The 23,308-nt window shown below is 34.7% G+C and overlaps 1 protein-coding gene across 2 annotated transcripts in view; it reads right to left on the bottom strand.

Annotated features, from left to right (window-relative positions):
* Window positions 1–2,860: 2,860 nt before the first annotated feature.
* The window catches only part of KYNU (kynureninase), a 154,857-nt gene continuing 134,409 nt past the window's right edge, over window positions 2,861–23,308 (bottom strand). For both annotated transcript variants that reach the window (XM_077153693.1, XM_077153694.1), the window contains 4 exons: window positions 19,463–19,515; window positions 17,396–17,481; window positions 4,131–4,361; window positions 2,861–3,080 (listed from right to left, as the gene is read on the bottom strand). In XM_077153693.1, the coding sequence (XP_077009808.1) occupies window positions 2,943–3,080; window positions 4,131–4,361; window positions 17,396–17,481; window positions 19,463–19,515 (508 nt within the window). In that variant the 3' untranslated portion in view covers window positions 2,861–2,942. The remainder of the gene's footprint in view (window positions 3,081–4,130; window positions 4,362–17,395; window positions 17,482–19,462; window positions 19,516–23,308) is intronic.

Here is a 23,308-nt window from a genome sequence, read left to right as displayed (position 1 = left end):
AATGCTAAGGGAGAATATATGAAAGGAATGGATATAGAAGCTAGACTTCTGAGTAAATCTTGTTTGGCAGATTTGAACTTGAAATCATTTATTCATTTAAATAGTTATACAATAAAATAGAAAAATTGAAAGGCAATATATAAATATTGAAAGAAAAAATTCGAAATAGTGAACCTACCTATGTATCCAATTGGTGGCATAACCACATAGAGAAAGGTTATTATAATTGCCTTTAAAACAGTAATTAAAAAAAATAATCTTGGTGGGATATAGTGTAAGGACAGAGAAATCTTAAACTGTTTTCATTAATCATATTAATGCAATAACTTTGGGATTATTAATTCTGAAGATACAGATAATAATTTTAATGATATATTATATGTAATAAAATCATGAATATTTCTAATAACCAAGACTTTTTAGCATGAGCTAAAAAATACAAAATGAAGGCAGTTAAATAAAAAAATCCTGTTATCCTAAATCAAATTTAAAATATTGATGTGAAATAGTGATATATTTCCTCATTTCAATATGTTTCCTAACTCTTCTCCAGGATAAAAAGCCCTGGAAGCAACGATCTACCCACTTACAATGTATCCTCTTACTGTTAACATTACGGCTCCTAAATATCATCTTCCTTACAAACGAACGGGATGTCCTTGGAGAAATGGGTCATGTCAAGTTTGTGGTAGGAAAGCCCACATCTTGTCTTACCAAAAAGCAATGAAGTTGTCAAAAAGCAGGGGTTGTGCCGAAAGGATACAGGAGGCACATTAAGCAGACTTTGGCCAGCCGAAACTTGTAGAACTTTAACATCAAAGAAAGAATAATTGCAATAAACAAACAAACAAAAAGCATCAAAATGTTTAAATTCATTGGATCACAATGATTCGTTTTTATTTTGTATTTTGAGACTGCATCTCGCCAAGATTTAGAAATAACATTGTGGGCAGCGAATGTGTACATATTTCTCAAGCATATAATGCAGATGCTAGTGGTGCACATAAGTATCAAATCCATATTTCCAGTAACAAGGTGCCCTAATCCAGCGATTCCCATATTGTCTGTGTTTCATTTATGAAAGGCTACTGTCTGTAGGCTTCTTTCTTTAAATTGTACAAAAATCCTTATTTTTTAAAAATAAATGTTCTAAAAATAAATAAATAAATGCTCTAGAAATTTCAGTTCATGGAATAGACATGACACAATTTCCATGTAAACTTGTAAAGTTTTGAGCTCAGCAATAAGCAGAAAGTGTTGAACAGAAAACAGATGTAGAAAAAGTCTATTCCTTTAATTTGAAATTAAGTTATCAACCTTATCCTGAGCCTCTTCTCCAATCAGTTTTGTATAGAGTAGCATAAAATAAGTATAATTTAATGCTATGCAAATAGTCTTAATTAATATATTGCAATTTTTCCTAAGAACATCATTGTAAAAGAGTTGGTATTTATATAGATGTGCATGAGTTATTGAGAAAGTGTAATTTATTGCCCACATATTATGATTAAAAGGAAGTGAATATTTTGTTTTCATTCCTTAAGCATTTCTTGATTGGTAGGTGGTAAGTACTTGATAAATGTCAGCTTCTGGCAGTTGGTATCAGAGTTCTTTATCTTTTCAGTTAACTCTATCATCTACTTTGGTTGTCTAAGATAGTTTGTTTCATGTATATTAGTTTAATCAGTAGAATTCAGTATGTTATAGTCACTCTTTCTTACTGCTTACATACATATGTGTATTTTGTATGCATCTCCACATATGCATGCGTGCATGCTTTGCCAATCATGAATTCTAGTTGTAGCATTAAAAAGTGAAAACTAACGAAGTCCAACAGGGCTAAGTTTAACTTTGGTATTCATAGTGGATCAGAAAGGTCCATAGATTTGGGATGAAAAATAAGATAGATGAGGCACTCATTTCCTAATCCTTACATTCTCAATAACAAGTATCTTGGGGTGATTTATTTCACTGTATAGGAAACAGAATAATATTTAAACCTTACATCAGGAAAAGTTCCCATTAAACACACACGTACATGAGATTATATTAATTACTTAATAAAGAACAGCTTTGAAAAGTATGAAGAAGGACCCAAGTGTGGATGGAGAAATCAATTTAATGATTTCAATTGACATTTGTTTCAATGAAAGAGAGTAGTTTATATTAAAACATGAGTAAATAATTTGTCAAATTTTTGCTTTATATACCATTTTTATTGCTGTTTGATGCTTACTGTTCTTTGTGAGATGCATGTCAATTTTAAAGATTTTAACACATAAAAGAATGGCCATCAGAAGTTGAAAGAAACCATTGATTGAAAATTAAAAGATGTGTCTTTCAGAGATATTAAAGTATGAAAAAGCTGTCTATTAGAATCAATGAAGTATGGCATACACGCAAATAAATACTGGTCTATGATAATAAATGTGTTTCTTATGCTTTGCTGTGCCCAAAAATATTTGAAAACTTTTGTCCTCAAAATTGTATTTCTTGTTCCCTAGTTTGGAGTTGAATGGGCCACTGAAAAAGCACACATATATGTCAGATTATTCAACCAAAATGTCTAAAAAGAGCTCTGGCAAATTAAAGCTTCGAAATCTTCTAAAATGGACATAAAATTATATACATATTACAAAGTTGTCAGTAAAATTATAAATAAAACCAGCATAAAAATTTCATTAACCATGCAATGGTGACAGTTAACAGATACCGTTATGTATACTTAGACCAAAATAGTCTTTGATTCCCCACAAAACCAAGAAATTGGACAACCATGTGGATTCCCCATGGCCACAGACCCACAAACTTATATAATGTTTTTCTGTAAACTATGCAGTAACTCCTCTGTTATGCAAAATCAATTTTGAAATCCTGAAATTTATTAAAAGTTGAATAAAAATAAACTACAGCAGCTTTCAGGGCAATTTGGTTAAATTGTTCTAGAACACACTGCCCATTTTTTTTTCTGCAGAGTCAATTGCAGAAGTGAGCAGACTGATAAATTTATAAACCTCATGGAAAGAATTGTAGAGAGGAACTGGAGCCACTCGAATGCCATTTGGTTCTCTTTTGTCACACTGTGGGGAAGAAAAACAACACCACGGTAATGTTAACATGATTTACGTAACGAAAATCTCCATTCAAGATCAACTTGCAGTAAAGCACTCATGTTGATTTCCCTATAAGGTAACATACAAACAAAAATCTTCACTTTAAGTAAACCTATGCTTCTATATTTCTGAGACCTTCCTCTTAATAGTAATTGAAATATTAATGGTTGGAATATGCATGTCCACAGTACTTTCCTGAAGTATGTTCAACAATTATCATCTACAAGTTTGTCTGGGGGGCCGGGGGGAGGATGCTGGCGGGACTGGAACCGCTGGAAAAGTTTAAATGTATAAGAATATTGAGATGGGGAGTTTTATCTAATTATCTTTACATTAAATTCTCATCCTTAATCTTGCAGTCTTTTGAGATTAGGAAACTAGGGTGTCTTCTCTTAAAGGTTTGCAGAGGAATGATATTGGAGCAGTTGCTAAATTGTGTTGTCATTGTAAAAGGTTATGCTGTCACCTTTTCCCTTAAACTATGATCTAATTAATCATTAACACTGACAAATTTTCTAAAAGACTAGGAAAACTATCAAGGCCCCCAGGTTAAAAAATTATGCTATGTGGTGCTACCATTCTTTAGATCTTAGATGGGACTAAATATCTAAATATCTTTTTTGACTTCTTTGACTTATTTTTTTCATCATTTACTAAATTGATGTGTTGTTTAATCCCTTCATTCAATAACTGTATACTGGAATTTCCACTAACGAAAATCATGGACTAATTGATGAAGGCGATAAAATTTTTTCTGCCCAAATTGTTATGAAAAAAGAATGAATGTTACTTAAAACTACTTTCAATAACTAATATTCCTCTTTTCTCAGAATTGACAAACATGTGCCTTTCAAATATGCAGGCTGGATGCTTAACTGAAATAGAGAATGAAATTCATATTCACTGACTGAGTCACCTGAAATAATATGCAACAGGGAATCAGCCAAAGAATCCAAATTTTTCCTTACCACACAGCCCATAGAGAAAACCTTGTAGTGAAGCAAGAGATACACTTACAACCACTCCTCTTTTTTCTAGTTCTTGAAAAACGTCTTTCATTGGAGCAGAAAATGTTAGTGTTAGCTGGCAGCCCCGATCTTCTATACAGGATGGAGTTATTATGTTCACAAATGGTTTCTTAGTTTCTGCTTTATCTTTGCTATGGTAATGTTGGATCAAATATTCCAGATAACCAGTTAGCAAAATAGATTTTCTCCTCAATGCTTTCATAGTTGCTTTCCTAAAGATCTGCAGAATGAGAAACAATCAGATTAATAGTGTCTCTTTGATTTACAAAGAAACACAAATTAACTGTAAATCATGCAAAAAAAAAAGGAAATGTGCACTTTTGACTTTTCTGATAAACATCCTGTTTTTTTTCTTATTAAAGTGCCCCTTTATACATGCTTTGCCATTACAAATGGAAAGCAAATTTTCCACAACAGGAAAACTGTACAAATGTCATGTAAATGGTACTCCCAAAAGAAGAATAAATAGTTGACAAGGTTTCCTTCAGTTATTTGAAATATGCCTGATATAATCACCAAGTAAAACATATCTTAATAAATGTAATTGAATATAATAAAAATTCCCCCAAACCGTATTATAAAGTCATAATAAAGAAAAAAATAAAGGATTTTTTCTTCTCTTACCTAAATTCTTTTAATTCACAAATGTGCAATACAAGCTTAAACACACACACATATATGGAAAACCATTAGCAGTATTATTTATAATTGTTTTTATCAATCCCTAAATTTCCTCCAGTTTAACAGTAAGAAAACAAGCAGTTTAATGATAAAGCCAAATCTCAGGGTCATCATTAACTGTTAAACAATAACAGAAGTGAGTAACTATTAGGAAATACATTATTACTGAAACATTTGGATTTCCCTCCCTCTCCCTCTCCTCCCTGCCCCTCCTATACCTACCCCTTCCCTACCCTCCTTTCCTTTCTTTCCTCCAGCTAAACTCTGAACTCAAGCTTTGGTATAAAAATGCTGCTGCTGGCTGCCTACGGTGTCGTATATAAAGATGAGTGGTAAGGGCACACAATAACTGTGGCTGGAACATTAGGGGTCAGAGCAAACATGCTTTTCTAGCTTATCTCTTCAGGTCAAGTAGAGTTTAAAAATATATCCTCAGAATAAGCACTGAATGAACTACAAACAGAGCATGATGCACTGGCAGTTCACTTAATGTCCCTTTTCTGTATCATGTTATGCCACAGAATAAATATAGGGCCATTTGGTGATGTCTAGAATTTATAAAGTCTATGAAAATAGTTATTTCCTTATGTACGTGCGGCATGTGTGGCCATGCCTTCTTATAGGTCTTAAACAGGACTCAGAATTCGGTGGCATCTTAAATCAATGAAGGCAGAAGCTCATAGACTTTAGGCACAGTTTTCCCTGAACTCTATTGCAATGAAGCTAAGGATTTGGCTGAAGTGAGAGGAGTTGTGTTCATGGTATGTAAGGAAGTGAGGAGAAATGAAGAGGGCAGGGTAGCATCCCTGGGTCTCTTATTAGCCAGACCTCACAGGCGTGTCTGAAGCCCATGAAGAGACAAGCTGCAAGTAGAGGCAGATGACCTTGTTTGGGGAGGCAAATGCTTCCAGGCTCCCGTGACCCAGGGAACATGGGCTTGGAAGGAGGCGTCTCTTCACTCCCTTGAGTAAAATAAAACATTCATATCTGAAACAATGAGGACTCAACACAACGCTGCTGAGTTTGGGATCAAAAGGAACTAGACAAAGAATCAACATTCTCATAGAGGGTAGGAACAGAGATAAGCAAGGCACAGGCCACAGGTGGTTTGGGTGTCAGGGGTCCTCAAGAGAATGACGGGAGTTAAAAGAATAAAAGAGGAATCTCTTCCCCAAGATTTTCTTTGGAGACTTCCAGAAATCATTCTAGGAAAGTTTCTGATCCCACAATGGGCCCTGAAAGGTCTAAGGAGGAGCAATGTATGAAGTATTACTTATTTTTAATGTGACTTCATTTGTTGTCATAATTTAGTAAGACTTTGGGGAATGTAATTTAAGATTATCATCTTTTAAAGGGTGTTTTGACTTTGCAGATTTCTTATGACAACTAGAAACCCAGTTTTTAATAGCAAATGATCTAAATGTTAATATGCTCTGAAATGTTGTTACTCTTTTATAATAAAATCCCTTTCAAATAGAAAACTCTTTTCCACATTATAACCACAACAAGGACAAATTGTGTTCTGAGGCTCTTAAATTCTCACAGGGTGTAAAAGTCTATTCTGAGGCTTTGAATAAAAATGTTAAGGAATAACAGAAGTGACAAAGGAAAATAAATCTCCTCTTTTCTTTTTTGTTTCTCATTATTTCTATACTTTTAGCATTGAGAAAGAAAAATTTTAAAAATTCAAAAAAACTGAACAATGAAGCTTGAAAAATGTTCAGCTCACAACAATTCAGTTCAAAAACTTGGGTTATTTTTCTTACTGACAAAATAAAGCAAAGATAAAAATTTAGATACATTGAAATAGGAAGAATAAGTAGATTCTGATGTTTCAATAGTCATATTTTCATATAAATTCATAAAATTGGCTAACAACATCTGAGACAAAGAAGCATTACATTTTCTTTGTTTTTAGTCTCCTGACTTGCCATATTTTAATGAAAGGTCCTCAGTGTATGTTTTGAAGCTATTTATTAGATTGTAAATTCATTCACTTAAGGGTCCTAGAAAGAAGTTGTGGGTTTACAGAACAATCATGCATAAAACACAAGATTCCTTTATTCTACCTCACTGTCTGCATTGGTGCGGAACATTTGTTACAATTGATAGCTAACTTTTGTAATTGTACTATTAATTACTATTAGGGTTGACTGTTTCTGTGGTATAGTTCAATGGATTTTTTAAGAATGTTATTCTATTACCATATATACCATCTAACATTTCCCTTTTTAATCACATACAGATATATATTTCATTGCTGTTACTTGAATTCACAATGTGATGCTACTATTAGCACCTTCCATTACCAAAGTATTTCCATCATTACAAATAGGAACCCTGCACATTTTAAGCTTAACTTTCCATTCCCTATTTCTACCTTGTCCCCTGGTAACCTACATTATAGACTCTATGAGTTTGCTTATTCTAATTGTTTCTAATCATTGAGATCATACAATATTTGCCCTTGTGTGTCTGGCTTATTTCATTCAACATCATGTCTTCCAGGTTCATCCATGTGGTCACATGTATCTGGACTTAATTCATTTTGTGGCTGAAGAATATTCTGTTGTATACACATATATACTACATTTTATTTATCCATTCATTGGCTGATGGACGCTTGGGTTGGCTCCATCTTTTGGCAATTGAGTCTATGAATAATGTCTCTATGAACATTGGTGTGCAAATATCCTGACTTTCAATTCTTTTGGGTATATACCTAGTAGTGATATTGCTCAGTCATATGGCAATTCTGTACTTAGCTTTCTGAGGAACCACCAAACTGTCTTCCACAATGGTTGCACCATTTTATGTTGCCACCAGCAATAAATGAGTGTTCCTATTTCTCTGCATGTTATCTAATACATGTTATTTTCCATTCTTTAAATAGGAGCCATTCTAATGGGTGCGAAATGGTGCCTCATTTTGGTTTTGATTTGCATTTCCCTGATAGCCAATGATGATAAGTATTTTTTATGTGCTTTCTAGCCATTTATCTTTTTGAGAGATGTCTGGTCAAGTCTTTGGCACATTTTTTAATTGGGCTGTTTGTTTTTTGTTGTTAAGTTTAAGGATTTCTTTATATGTTCTGATATTAAGCCTTTATCAGATATGTTGTTCCCAAATATTTTCTGATTGGGATTACATTGAATCTATAAATTGTTTTGGGTAGTATTGACATCTTAACAATATTTAGTCTTCTTCCAAACCATGAACATGGAATGTTTTTTCATTTATTTATGGCTTCTTTAATTACTTTTAGCAATGTTTTATAATTTCCTGTGTACAAACCCTTTACAATTCTTGGTTAAATTTAGTCCTAGATACTTTATTCTTTTAGTTGTCATTGTGAATGGTATTATCTTCTTGGTTTCTTCTTCTGATCATTATGTGTACATAATTGATTTTTGGGTGTTGATCTTGTACCCTGACAATTTGCTGATTTCATATATTAGCTCTATGAGCTCTGCAGCGGATTTTTCAGGATTTTTTTTTTTGTATATAGGATCATATCAAGTGCAAAAAGGGAAAGTTTTCTTTCTTTCTTTTCAATTTTGATGCATTTTATTTCTTTTTCTTGCGTAATTGCTCTGACAAGAACTTCCAGTACAGTTTTGAATAACAGTGGTGACAGCGGGCATCCTTCTGTTGTTCCAGATTCTAGAGGGAAAGCTTTCAGTCTTTCATCATTAGGTAGGATGTTAGCTGTGGGCTTTTCATTTATGCCTTTTATCACATTCAGGAAATTTCCTTCTATTCCTGTGTTCTAAGAGTTTCTATAAAGAAAGAGTATTATATTTTATCAAATGTATTTTCTGCAGCAATTGAGATGATCATGTGGGATTTTTTCCCTTCATTTTGCTAATGTGTTTTACATTGATTGATTGACTTATGTTGAACCAGCCTTGCACACCAGGGATAAATCCCATTTAATCATTTAATCATGGTGTATAATTATTTTAATATGTTGCTTTATTTGGTTTGCTAGTATGCTGTTGAGGATTTTCACATCTATATTCATAGGAGATATTGGTCTGTAGTTTTCCTTTTGGTCCTGTCTTTATCCAGTTTTGGTATGTGGGTGATATTGGCCTTGTAGAATGAATTAGAAAGTGTCCCCTCCGCTTCAACTTTTTTGGAAGATTTTGAGCAGTATTGGAGTTAAGTCTTCTTAGAATGTTGGTAAAATTCCAGTTGGAAGCCATCTGGTCCTGGGATTTTCTTTTTTCGTAAATTTTTGATGGCTTTATTCAATTTCTTTATTCTTTTAGTAATTGGTTTGTTGACATCTCCCATTTCTTTTTGAGTAGTGTAGACAGTTTGTGTGTTTTTACAAATGTGCCCATTTCATCTAAGTTACCTAGTTTTTTGAATACAGTTGTTCATAGTATCCTCTTATAGTCCTTTTATTTCAATGGGGTTGAAAGTAATGTCTCCTTTTTCATTTCTGATTTCTGTTATTTGTGTCCTTTCTCTTTTATTCTTTGAAAATCTAGCTAAAGTCTTATTAAATTTATTGATATTTTCAAACAACCAATTTTTGGTTTTGTTGATTCTCTCAACTATTTTTTTTTCTATTTCATTTATCTCCACTCTAAACTTTGTTATTTTCTTCATTTGCTTTGGGTTTAGTTTGTTTTTCTTTGTCTAGTTCAGCTGGTTTTGAGGTTAAGTCTCAGATTTGAAGTCATTCTTCTTTTTTAATGTATGCATTTTGAGTTATAAATTTCCCACTCAGAACTGTCTTCACCACCTCACAAAAGTTTTAATATGCTGTATTTTTATTTTCTTTTGCCTCAAGATATTTCCTAATTACATTTCTGATTTTCTCTTTAACCCATTGGTTGTTTAAGAGTATGTCTTGTACTTTCCACACACTCATGAATTTTCCATTTCTCCCTCTGTTATTGATTTCTAGCCTCATTCTGTTGTGGTTGAAGAGTATGCATCGTGTGGTTTGAATACTTTTTAATTTATTGAGACATTTTGTGACCCAACAGATGGTCCATCCTAGAGAATGATCCATGTGCTCTTGAGAAGAACATGTGTCCTGTTTTTGCTGGATGCCGTATTCTATATATGGTTTAGAGCATCATTCAAGTCTTGTATTTCCTTATTGACCTTCTGACTAGATGTCCTGCTGATTATCTAGTGTGGTATATTAAAGTCTCTTACTATTCATGTAGAATGTCAATTTCTCCTTTCAAATCTGTCAGTATTTGTTTAATTTATTTTGGGGTTCTGCTGTTATATGTGTATATATTTATACTTGTTAAATCTTCCTGTTGAATTGCCCACTCTATCATTATATAATGACTATTTTTACCCTTTGTGTGCTGGTTTGAAATATGTATGTACTCTAGAAAAGCCATGTTTTAATCCTAATCCCATTTTGTGAAGGCAGCTGTTTCTTCTAATCTCTATACAGTATTAGACGTTTGAAACTGTAATTAGATCATCTCCCTGGAGATGTGATTTAATCAAGAGTGGTTGTTAACATGGATTAGGTGGAGGCATGTCTCCACCCATTTGCGTGGGTCTTGGTTAGTTTACGGGAATCCTATAATAGAGAGTGACAAGAGAGAAAGCCGGGAGATTCAAAGAGAGCAGAAAAGAATGACATAGCCATGAGAAGCAGAGAGTCCATGAGCCAGCGACCTTTGGAGATGAAGAAGGAAAATGCCTCCTGTGGAGCTTCATGAAACAGGAAGCCAGGAGAGAAAGTAGCAGATGTTGCCATGTTCGCCATGTGCCCTTCCAGCTGAGAGAGAAGCCCTGACTGTGTTCGCCATGTGCCTTCTCACTTGAGAGAGAAACCCTGAACTTCATTGGCCTTCTTGAACCAAGGTATCTTTCCCTGGATGCCTTTGATTGGACATTTCTATAGATTTTCTTTAATTGGGAGATTATCTAGGCCTTAGAGCTGTAAACTAACAACTTATTAAATTCCCCTTTTTAAAAGCCATTCTGCTTCTGGTATATTGCATTTTGGCAGCTAGGAAACTAGAACACCTTGCAACTGTTTTTTAACTAGAAGTCTGTTTTATTAGACATTAGTATAGCCATCCCAGCTCTCTTTTGGTTATACTTGCATGTTTTTCACCCACAACATACTTGTATCTTTGACTTTTATGTGAGCCACTTTCAGATATCATATAATTGGGTCATGATTTTTTATTCATTCTTCCAATTCCTATCTTTCGCCTGGAGAGTTTAACAAATACATTTTACATTTAAAATCACTACTGATAATACAGGACTTTCTATTGCCATTTTGCTAGTTTGCCTTTGTAAGTCTTATGCCTTTATTGTCCTTTACTTCTGTTAATGCCTGTGTTTATATTTATTTGTTTTTTTGTGTTGAATCATATTGAGTAGCTTCTCATTTCCATCTAGATATATTTTTCATCTATTTTCCTTGTGATTACCATAAGGTTAAAATTTAACATTCAAATATATAACATTTATATTTTCTTTGAACCCAACTTAAATCCAACAGCATATGCATATAAATTTCCTATATACCTCTATCTACCCACATTTTTGATACTTGATACCACTTATACCTTTGTAAAGTATATGTACAAAAACATAGCTTTATTGTGATTATTTTATGCATTTACATGTTAGTATCAGTAGGAAGTGATATGTGGAGTTACATATTAAACAACATTTATAAAACCACTGGCATTTATAATTACCTGATTGGTTACCTTTACCACAGGTTTTTATTTCTTTATGATGCTTTGAACCAAGGCTTCCTGACCTTTCTTTTCAGTCTGAAGAACTCCCCTTAGCATTGCTTGGAGGGCAGTTCTAGTGGTGATGAACTCCCCAGATTTTATCTGAGAGTGTCTTAATTACTTCCTCTTTTTTTTTGTTTAAATATGGGCAGGCTCTGGGAAATGAACCTGGGTCCCCAGCATGGCAGGCAAGAATTCTGGCATTGAGCCACCATTGCCCATTCTGCAACCTTACTTCTGAAAGAGTGTCTGGCCAGATACAAAATTTTTTGTTGGCAATTGTTTTCTTCCAGCCCTTTAAGTATTCCAACTTTTTTTTTGCTTCTATGGTTTCTGATGAGAAACCAGCTCTCAATCTAATTGGGATTCCTTTGTATGTAACATGTTGCTTTTCTCTTGCCCCTTTCAGAACTCTTTCCTCATCCTTTGCATTCAGTAGTGTGATCAGTATATGACAGGGTGTATTTTTCTTCATGTTTATCCTGTTAGGTGTTCTCTATGCTTCTTGGATGCACGTATTCATGTCTTTTGTTAATTCCAGGAATTTCTCAGTCATTATTTCTTTGAATTTCCCTTTGCACTTTTCTGTCTTCTTCCTGAAATGCATACATTGGTGTGCTTGATGGTGCCCATAGTTGTCTTAGGCCATTTTCAATTTTAATATTTCCTTTTGTTTTTGCTCCTCAGCCTGACTCATTTCAAAGGCCTTGTTTTCAAGCTCACTTATTCTTTCTTCTGCCAGCTCCAATCTGCTCTTGAAACCCTATTGGGCATTTTTTAATTCAATTATGGTGATTTTCAATCCCAGTAGTTCTGTTTGGTTCCTTTTTAAAACTTCTGTCTCTTTACTTAGACTTTCATATTGTTCATTCACTATTTTCCTGATATCCATCAGTTCTTTCTCTGTACTGTTCTTCATTTCTTCAAGAATTTTAAAGATCATTTGTAAAAGACTTTTGTTTTTTTTGGTTTGCTAATGCTGCCAGAATAAATAATACCAGAAATGGAATGGCTTTTATAAGGGGAATTTATTACGTTGCAAGTTTACAGTTCTAAAGAGAAATATCTAAACTAAGGTATCCAGGAAAAGATACATTGGCTCAAAAAGGCCAGTGTATGTCACATGGGAAGGTATATGGCTGGCATCTGTTGGTCCTTGTTCCTAGTTCCATTGCTGTTGGTCCTTGTTCCTAGTTCCATTGCTTCCAGCTTCAGATGCCAATGGTTTCCTCTCTAAGCATCTGTGGGCCTTCACTTAGCTTCTCTGGAACACAACTCTGGGTTCTGGCTTGCTCATGGGAAAGCACATTGTGATGTCAGCTGAGTTCTTCTTGTATTGAGGCATCTGTTCTCTCTGTCAGCACCCCAAGCATCTCCAAACATCCTTGTCTCTGTCAGCTCTGAAGCAACTGTTTTCTATGCTTCTGATCTAAAGTGTCTCTAATTTCTCCTTTTAAAAGATTCTAGTAAACTAATAAAGACCCACTTTAAATGGGTGGGGTCACATCTCCATCTAATCAAAAGGCCATGCCCACAATTGGGCATGTCACATCTCCAAGGAAGTAATCCAATCAAAATGTCACATCCACAGCTGATGTGTTACAGCTCCATGGAAAGAATCTAATCAAAGTTTTCTACCCTAAACAATAAGTCTGGCCACACAAGATTGGATCAGGATTAAAACATGTCTTTTCTGGGGTACATAATAATTTCAAAACAGCACAACTTTGTTCAGTATATCCACAGTCTCTCTTTCATTGATGTTCTCTGTATTTTTATCCTTCTCCTTTGGATGGGCCATAATTTCTTATTTTTTGTCTTATACTCTTTTATTGCACACTGTACATTTTAATATTTTTTAATTAAAATAAAATTCTGAGCTTTACTCCTGGGATTTCTGTTTCTTGGTTTTATAACCAGGTGGTAGTAAGATTTTCTTGAGAAGAGTTTCTTGAGCTTCAGCCCTCCTATCAGGATGGTCTTCCCAAGGCGAATGCATGCTACAGGCTTTCCCTGGCCTTCTGGGTCTCTGTGTTGTCCTAGGTTTTTGCTCAGTAGTTGTTTTAGAGTTCCTCTGTTTACTGGAGTTTGGCTGTCTCATTTCCTAGAAGCTGACAGGCCACTGTCCCAGACAGTCACCTCTGCATTTTTTTACCTTCCTTTTCTTGTCTCAGTCTACTTTTGCCTAGAGGATAAATTCTGGGAGGAGGGTTACCCTGCAAAGAACTTTCCCAAATCAGTCTTTCCCAGCCAAAACATAAAGGACCCAGGAATAGGGTGCAGATCAGCTCCAAAGTGTCCTGGGGAGGGAATCAGAAGGGGTTCCAAAAGCTGCTCTCATGGCCTCCCAAAGCTGAGCTTTCCTGGCCCGCCCAGCAAATGCAGACCTTCAGCTACCTGTCCCCTGCAACCCTGAGGAGCACCGCATCTTCAGATCTCCTCTGCATCCACCCCTTCCAACGGAGGGGTTGAAACAAGGTTGCTGCCACCCCTGTCAGGGGGAGGATGAAATGATAGCTGCTGTCATAGCTGGGTCCCCAGTGACCCATATTTGTTCATCAAAATTTGTGATCAGCGATTGGCCATGCCCACCCCTCTTTTCAGGAAAGAGGTTTTTTTACATTCCTTTCTGTCACTAGCAAGCTAGTCAGGGACTGGACCCCCACGTGGCATTCCATGAGAGTGGGAGACGGGCACCTGTAGCTGCCACACAGAGAGAGCAATTTACAATCCTTTACCATAGTTTTAATCTGCCTCTTCTTCCTGCTCATCCCTGGATACTGTGCAGTGTTTCTCTCACCTCTGGAGTTCAAAATAGTTGTTGCAGACAGTTCCTGCATGTTTAATAGTTTTTTGGTGGAAGAACTGATTCCTGAAACTCTCTACTATGCCATGTTCCCTAGAATTCTATTACCTTTTAAAAACATCATTGTATGCATAAATGAGGTCATGTTCATATATAATCAATTCTTAAATATTGAATTCCTCCTTTAGCTGTTATTTGACTACAAGGTCATCATGTAAGAATATTTCCAAAAGTGAAATAGAGAAAGCAAAGAGAGGCAGTTAGATTCACAAATTTATTTCTTTTAGTAACCGAAACTTCAAGCACCTATCTCCTAACAGCAATAACTTTTAAACAGATAAAGCAATGGTTAATTCACTTACACTTACTCACAAATCAAGCTCAGAAATATCTAGAAAGTAAGAATCAGATAGAAAATGGGAATTAATTAAATGCATTGTTTTGTAACTTTAGAATTTGGCAATTTATACTGGGGGGAAGAAGTTTAAAAAGCACTCTTTCTAACATAAGACTTCATTTACTAAAGACAATTTTGGTTAGAACAGAGCCTTCAACAGTGAATGACCTCAGTGTGTTATTTCTTAAAAAGACCCCCCAAGAAATAAAAGAGGCAAAAACCTCCAAAGTAGCCTTTTCCTGTGGGTTTCAGAGTCCTTTTTCTAGATAACATAATATTTAAAATTAATGAAGGGGAAAAACATTAATCTCCATCTTCCAATTTAGAATACAAAGACTTTTATGGATACTATAATACAGTGTTATAGGAAATCTATGGTAAGAAAAATTTAAATTTAAAAAATTTAAAAAAAATTAATCTTTCCTGTGGCAGAAGAGGGGAAGACTGGAAGTAAGATGAGGTCATTGTAGGGAACATGCCACAGTGGGAGTGTCTAGAAGAGAATTTCTGAATAAAGTAAGGCTGGAAGACACTTGCAGAAGCAAGGAAAGCCAGAGAAAATCAACTCTAAATACCAGTTCTCCCTAAGCTATGCCTTATGGCTCTTCATACTTTAACTTGTTTTCTCCATATACATTTTCAAAGTAAGCAGAAATTTTATTGTTTCAACATGTTTAAATAAACGTTTCTCTCATTGGATATTATAAATAAATATCAATAATGATTTATTAAGCAGTTGTCACACCCAAACTTCAAAAAAAATGTATAACTAGTTAAAAATTCGTGTTACTGGTTCTATTTTCAACTAAAAACAAACAAGTCTGCCAGAAAAGTGAAAACAGCACAAGCGCCATCTTGTGGTCAAACTGAGTAAGTGCCTTTTAAAGTGGGATGAAATGAACTGCGTTCATTACCACTATCTAGTGGTGAAGCTGCATAAAAACAGGAGTTTGGCACTGCCCTCAAGTGGCCAAAATGAGAAACTGCTATGAGTGTTCCCCAAATTAGAAAATTTTTAGCTTTGGAAGGAATTTTGAAAGTCTTTATTCAGTCACTTGTTTGCTAGAATCTTCCACAACAAGACTTCCTAAAGTGTGATATTTTAGATGATTTGGAGAGGTATTACAGAAATTTTTTTTTTGCTTTTTTGAATAGTTACGTATTTAAAATCTCAATTAGACATACATGTGTGTATTTATTTACAGTATATACTTTATTAAATATATGTACTTATATATATTTCTTTAACTAAACTTAGTTTAACCCTAAAAATAGTATTCAAATAATCACAATTTGATTTTAGGTATAGATTATAGTGTGGCAGCTTGAATCTGTGGTGGACCCCAGAAAAGCTCCGTCCTTTAATTCTCATTCAATATTGCTGGCTGGGAGCTTTTTTGTTGTTCCCATGAAAATGTGACTCATCCACTTGTGGGTGGTAACTTTTGATTAGAGGGAGATGTGACTCTACCCATTCCAGGTGGTTTCTTGATTAGTTTACTGGAATCTTTTAAAAGAGGAAGCATTTTGGGGAAAGTCCTTTTGGAGAATGAGGAGAAAGCCACAGAACCATGGCAGAGCGGCAGGCTGAGAGTCCACCAGCCAGAGTCCTTTGGAGATGAAGAAGAAAAACGCCCCTGAAAGAGAGCTTCATGAAACAAGAAGCCAGGAGAGAAAGCTAGCAGACTTCCCAATGTGCCTTCCCAGTTGAGAGAGAAACCCTGAACATCATCAGCCTTACTGAACCAAGGTATCTTTACCTGGATGCCTTAGATTGGACATTTCTATAGCTTTGCTTTAGTTGGGACATTTTCTTGGTCTTAGAGTTGTGGACTTGCAACTTAATAAATTCATCAGTCACAGATGCAATCAACTGCCCAATGACTAATAAACCAGCCATGGAATATCCTTGCAGCAATGGTCAGGCCAGGGCTTGCCTGACCAGACAACAGGGCACCGTCACCTGGCCAGAGTGACACCTGAGCCCAACCATCACAGGTATCTAGATAGATAAGTAGATAAGACAGACAGCTGGATAGGACAATATTGATGAATAGATGGATACAGATATTAACCTCATGAGACAACTTTACCCAATCTTTAGCTTACTCTAGATTATTCTTTTTTGTTTTAAGTATGTCTTCCTATAGGTTTGTCACATGGCTCTTTGGCAGTTCATTGACTCACAGAGCCAGCAGCGACAAAGTCCTCTGTAATCAGAAATGTCTTCTATATGATAGATTCTCAATAAATGTATGCTGGAAGAAGAACCATTAAATACTGCTGCTTATTTAGTGCATAGAGAGACCAAGAGAAATTTAAATTACTTAATCAAATTTGCACAGATTCAAAGTGGAACAAAATATGCCTCCCCAAATCAATTCCATTTAACATTTACTAAGTGTGAACAATGTGCCAAGCCTTATGCTAGGAGCTGGACATGTAAATAAAAGGGGACATATAAATGACATGTTGTTGTCCTAAAGAACGATCCCCTTTGCTTGTTGCTCATGGAATGGACCAATTTAAAATTTTGCTGAATAGCAGAGAAATTATGGTCCCATCTCACAGTCGGTTCAAGAACAAGGTGAAACTGTGGGAAGCTTGGAGCAAAGACCACTTACCTCTAAACTAGCATGTAAGGAACAGACCAACAAAATAGGAGGATTTGAAAGTCGGAATCCATTTACCCCAGGGATTAACTGTAGCTCTGAAAAATTAATGACATGTTATTTTTATAGAATGTATCCAACAAGTGTCCATAAGGATAGTACAGTAGTCAAGTGGAGAGTAAAATAGTAAGCCTTATAAACTTTTATTTTTGGAATTTCTGAGGTTTAAGAGAACCCCCATGGAACTAAAATGCTGACATTTCCCCTTTACTTGCAATGCCCATCTCCCTGCCCCTGTATGCTCAGAAGCCCACCAAACACTAGAGCCCTTAGATGCAAGATATAAAAAAATCTTTTCTAGAATCTTTTCTGAGCAACATCCTCTGCCCTCCCATCCCAAGCCAGCATTCTTTGTTCTGCCCCATGTTTTGCTTTGCTATTATAAAAATATATCAGTGAGAGAGATCATTATGATGTAAATGGCTTGGAGATTGGATGGATAATTGTAATGTCACCCAATGGCAGAAGGATGAATGAAATGACCTTTGGAAGTGACATTTATCTCTAGGATCATTAGGTCAAGAGGCTTCTCCTAGGGAAACAAAATCTTTTTAGAAAATGATCTGCTCTAGAGAGATTTGAAAACGCAAACTAGTAGTATATAATATCCTAATTAGAAGTAGATTGTATAGTAGCAAGTTCAATCCAATAAGTTTAAATTGATGGCTAGTTAGAGCTCAAGTTGACATGAAGACTAACTAAGCGAATCTTCGAACTCCTGGCTATTTACAGTTTCATCTTACCAGGGGTAGTCAAACTATAGCCTGAGGATCAAATCTGGCCTGCCACCTAATTTTGCAAATGAGGTTTTGTTGGAATGCAACCATACTTATCCACCCACATACTGTGGCTTTCACACCACAACTGTAAAGCTGAATGTTTGCAACAAAGAACACGTAACCCAAAAAGCCAGAAATATGTCCTACTCGAACTTAATAAAAAAAAGCTTATCCGCCTCTAATTTGATCCAATTCCTTAATTTCAGATTGAAAAAAAAAAACACTTCAAAGAAATTAAGTAAGTTGCATAATAATAACAGAGCTGATTATTTCATCTGCCAAAATAAAAATGCAGGTTCCCTGAACTGACAGTGGAGTAGCCCATCTTGATACTTGGCATCCCAGTTGTGACACATTTAAACATGTTTAAAATAGTATCTCCAGGTTGGAAACAATCTGAAGGATCAAGTTGAAGTTGAATTCACAGAACATTTATGATGCTTTATTTATCACATATGATGGAAGAATAGATTCAGTAAGCAGATGTTAGGGCAGTTTGTAGAGCCTCCACACTTTCATGATGACCCACCATAGTTTAACTGCTTGGAGGGATCTTTATATTCTGGTGTGTGACATTTTTTTTCCCCCAGGAGAGGCCACTTTCCTAAAGCTCAAAGTCAAACAGAGGGAGGAACTTTTGGGAAAGGAGAAGGAAATAAATGAACATTTATTAAGCACTTCTCTGTTCTATGCGGTTTACATATGTGAATTTGTCTTGCCCTGAAAACTAACTCGGAAGTAGGTACTATTATTCTCACGTGATAGGTGGAAAACAAAATACAACAAAAATGTTGTTGTAAACAACATTTGTCAAACATTTTGTTGTAAACAAAAATGTCAAAGATAAATACGACTTGCACAAGACCCCAAAACCATTAACAGCAAAGAGGGAATTATGCCCAAGTCTCTTTGGGTCTGACTACAAACCAAAAGTTCTCACCAGTCCCTGCGGCCCAACGTTTCCATTCCTCTATATTGACAAGAGCAGTGCAATCCACATGCCTGTTAGATTCCATCCCTGCCTTATCTCCCTACCAAGGAGAGACTCAAAACCATGCTAAAATCTACGAATGCTTAGTTTTTACACTCTCAAAATGTTATTTCTTATTTTAAAACTCCTCAGTGGCATTTTAAAAGTGCACTCTCAATGGGATATATATAATACATAGATTACAAAGACATGAAAGTTGAAATAAAGTTCAAATGAAGTGCCTTATAAAGTAAAATTAAAAACACCTACTGTTATCCATTTTAAATCTGGTGCTGAGTTCATGGCCAAACCATCCCCTCAACCTAAAATATGAACAAAAACATTAAATATTTTGGCCTATAAAAATAACTTCAATTAATAAAGGAATTCGAGGCCTAGAGATGAAAACCATTTATGACACAAGTCAGGAAATACTTAAGCAGATACATGCCACAGGCTAGCGTGAGGCAATTGATAGTTATAATCTTATGAAGACTGAGAATAAGGTTTTGAAATCAATTTATCCTTATTATTACTTATTTTTGTGAAATAAAATCTCTAAAGAGCTATAAAATGACTTTCTTCTTATTTAAATTAAAATAAAATAGGAGCAAAATGTTGGGTTTTTAAAATAAATTTTAAACAAAGTTAAAAGTTCAAAAGGGTAAAGTAATTATACAATATAATTTTCACAGTAAGATCCCCAAAGAATAATGATAACAATAAAATTACATCATTGTTGAGAAATTTCCTTAAACAATTGGATACTTTTATATGGTTAAGAATGCTTCTAACTGTCTAGATGCAAACCATGACATATACAAGAAAAATCATATACATTTAAGTGTGTGCATGCATCTTATATGAAGAAAACAATAAAACAGTTAAGGGAAAAATATAAAAATTTGATAAGGAGAAATAGAAAGTTCCTCATACTCAGTTTTTCCTAAATGAATACTTAGTTTCAGTGCTGTCAAGATTGAAATTCCAAGGCACTTTTTTAGAACCTGGCAAAATGTTCTTAATTTTATATTTAAAAAATGGGTGAAAATAATGAATTTGAAATAGAAGTTTATAAAGGAAAATTTATTTACAATATAAACTAGCATCTTATAAAGTGCTCCAACTGAATGAGTGTAATACCAGTGAAAGAAGCATCAAGGAGAGAAATGGAACATAATGGGAAAGATAAAAGAAAACAGTCCTCAAATAATAGGTAACAATTGTGGCATTTCAAAATTGGAGAAAATGAAGACAACATGTACACATACAGTTTTTAAAAGGTGAATTTCTAACTATAAAAATAAAATATAAAATGAGCATACAAATAGATTCATAAACATTTTAAATTTTGCATTAAAAAGACAAAACTTAAAGACAAGCCCAAGATGGGAATGGAGAGGGGCAGATACTTGCCATATTTCAAAAGATTTTTATTAAGTATCAGAAAAAGTGCAATGTTCCAAGAACTACTTGGGCATAGAGCATGCACAGGTAATTTATAAAAGGAGAAATGCAAATGACCTGTGAAAAAAATTCTCAATTTCACTAGTAATTTAAAATATGAAATAATAAAGATGAGGCCATATTTAAGTATAAAATTGAAAAAGTGATTTAGAATATCTATATAGTTTTCCAGTCCAGTAATTTCACTCCTTCCAATTTATTCAAAAGGCCTTTTGGAAAGGTACACTAAAATTGAGGTAGCAGAACAAAAGTACAATACTATTTATATTGTCAAAAGAACCTAAACATTTTGTAATAGGGAATTAATAAAATAAGTTCCACTGTATTCATATAATGGAATACTATACAGTCAATGCATAGATCCTCTTTAGAAGATATTTGTTCAAATATTATCATTTAGAACAAAATGCATGTAAAAGGGTTGCCAGTACCTCAAAAAGTTAATCATAGAATTAATGTAGACCGGCAATTCCATTCCTAACTATATATCCCAAAGAATTGAAAATAAGTACTCAAATTCCCATGCTCACATGTTCATAGTAACACTATTCACAATAGCCAAAAGGTGAAAACAGCCTAAGTGCCCGTCTGTGAATCTATGGATAAATCAATTGTGATATATACATACTATGGATATTATTAAGCCACAAAAAGTAATGAAGTTCTGATACATGCTACAACATGGATCAACCTTGAAAACGGCTAAGTGAAAGAAGCCAGACAAAAAAGATCACATATTGTATGATTCCATTTATATGAATTGTCAGAATAGGTAAATCCATAGAAACAGAACCCAGATTGGTGAATGCCAAGGGGCTGGTGGGATGGGGGAATGGGGAACAATTACATAATGGGTGATGAGTTTTCTTTTCGGGGTGATAAAATGTACCAGAGACAGTTTTACACAACACTGTGATTGTGCTAAATGCCACTGAATTGTTCACTTTAAAATGCTTAATTTTATATACGTGAATTGACCTCAATAAAAGGAAAAGAAAAAGGGGAGAAAATACAGGATGCCTGGTAAGGTTTGAATTCTGGAGAAGCAATGGATGTTTTTTCTTTTTCTTTTTTTTTGTATAAGTGTGTTCCAGACAATATTTGGGACATGCTAAAAATACTGAGAGAATTACTTATCGATTTTCTGAGATGCAAATTTACTTGGGCATGCCGCACAATATTTTTGTGTGATAAATCTGAAAACTAGTTATGACCTGGTAACCAGTAATACAAAAGAACCCATACTTTCTTCCTTGCATGTAAAATAAATATTAACAAATATCCTTTCCCATTTATTCCCTCCTGTTTCTTATAAAATGTGTTCTTAATATATATTTTTAAAAGAATAAAATGCAGGTCAAAATACTTAGTGTATGATTCCAATATTAGAACAGTGAAGTATAACATATGCATTTACATATATATATACTAGTAATAGAAAATTAAGTTTAAAATGTTAAAATTTTTAGTCCTGCTTCATTCCATTTTCCAGAATTTTGAAAGAGCTTATGTTGTTCTTATATCACAAGAAAGTTCTAATTATAGTTTTAACCCATGTTCATTATCCAGATTTCTCTAGATTTTAAGAAAGAGCTTATTTTTGTGTCCATTGTGTGCACATAATTTTATATAGAATTAGACAAAAAAGCCTAATTAATTCTATAAAATACTTGATTTTTTACTTTACCACTTAAGCAAATTCTTTGGTTCCCCTTAACTTTAAGGAAAACATCTGCTGCATATTAGCCCAACTGCACCTTTCAAACCTTATTTTAAACACTTCCTTTCCATTTCAAATCAACCCTTCTCAACAACCTCACAATATCTCTCCCCTCTTCTCCCTTCTGGTTCCTTTTTTAGAAATGCTGAGTGGGTAGTAGGTGTGTAGGAGGCAGTAAGAAGAGAACCAGGAACAGAGCGAAAAGCTCAAAAGATGGAGTATCTAAGGACTGCAACTAAAATACACTTTCTGAAATGAAGGCAAGATGCTCAGTTTGAATTTCAGAAGCTATACCCTTGATGCAACCTTGGAATAGAGCAGGGGTGAGCAGGGCTATTTTCAGAACTGCTCCTGTATTAGGTCCTGGGCAGGAAAGCACAGGAGACACCTCTACATCAAGAATCGGCAGGAGCACAACAACTGGAAGCAAAAGGAACCCAAAAGGAACCCAAAAGGCTACCCTGTCCCCTTTCCTCATCTTCTGAGTAGGTGTTTCCCCCAATTGCTGATCCAGGGAACTTCAGTTCATTCTGTGCGGAGCATTGAAATCAGAATTGGTATAACACGAATACAAAGATTCTACATGAGAATTGTGAAAAGAACAACAAAACCTATCTGCAGATGAAGAACATGCCCTGGAAAAATGTTCCCATGAAGCTGGTCAGAAATGTCAAGCAACTAGATAAAGAAATTAGACAAAAAGAAAAAATGAATATTCCATAAGAAGGAAAAATGCAAAGTAGAAATTCAGGACTAAGATTGATTCAGAACTAGCTTAAGAAGGGATGAAAATGCCCCTGCAGAATTCAGAAAATTAGAAAAGAAAAACAAAACACATTTTTTTTAAAAAAGAAGAATTTGGAAGGGCACGATAAAAAGAAGCAACTATGGAGAAGCCAGTGGCTGAGAAAATATAATCATTGTGAGAA

Source organism: Tamandua tetradactyla, chromosome 3 (assembly GCF_023851605.1).
Source record: "Tamandua tetradactyla isolate mTamTet1 chromosome 3, mTamTet1.pri, whole genome shotgun sequence".
Classification (NCBI taxonomy): Eukaryota; Metazoa; Chordata; class Mammalia; order Pilosa; family Myrmecophagidae; genus Tamandua; species Tamandua tetradactyla.
Note: the sequence above shows the minus strand (reverse complement) of the source record. Positions and strands in the feature narration are given on the sequence as shown.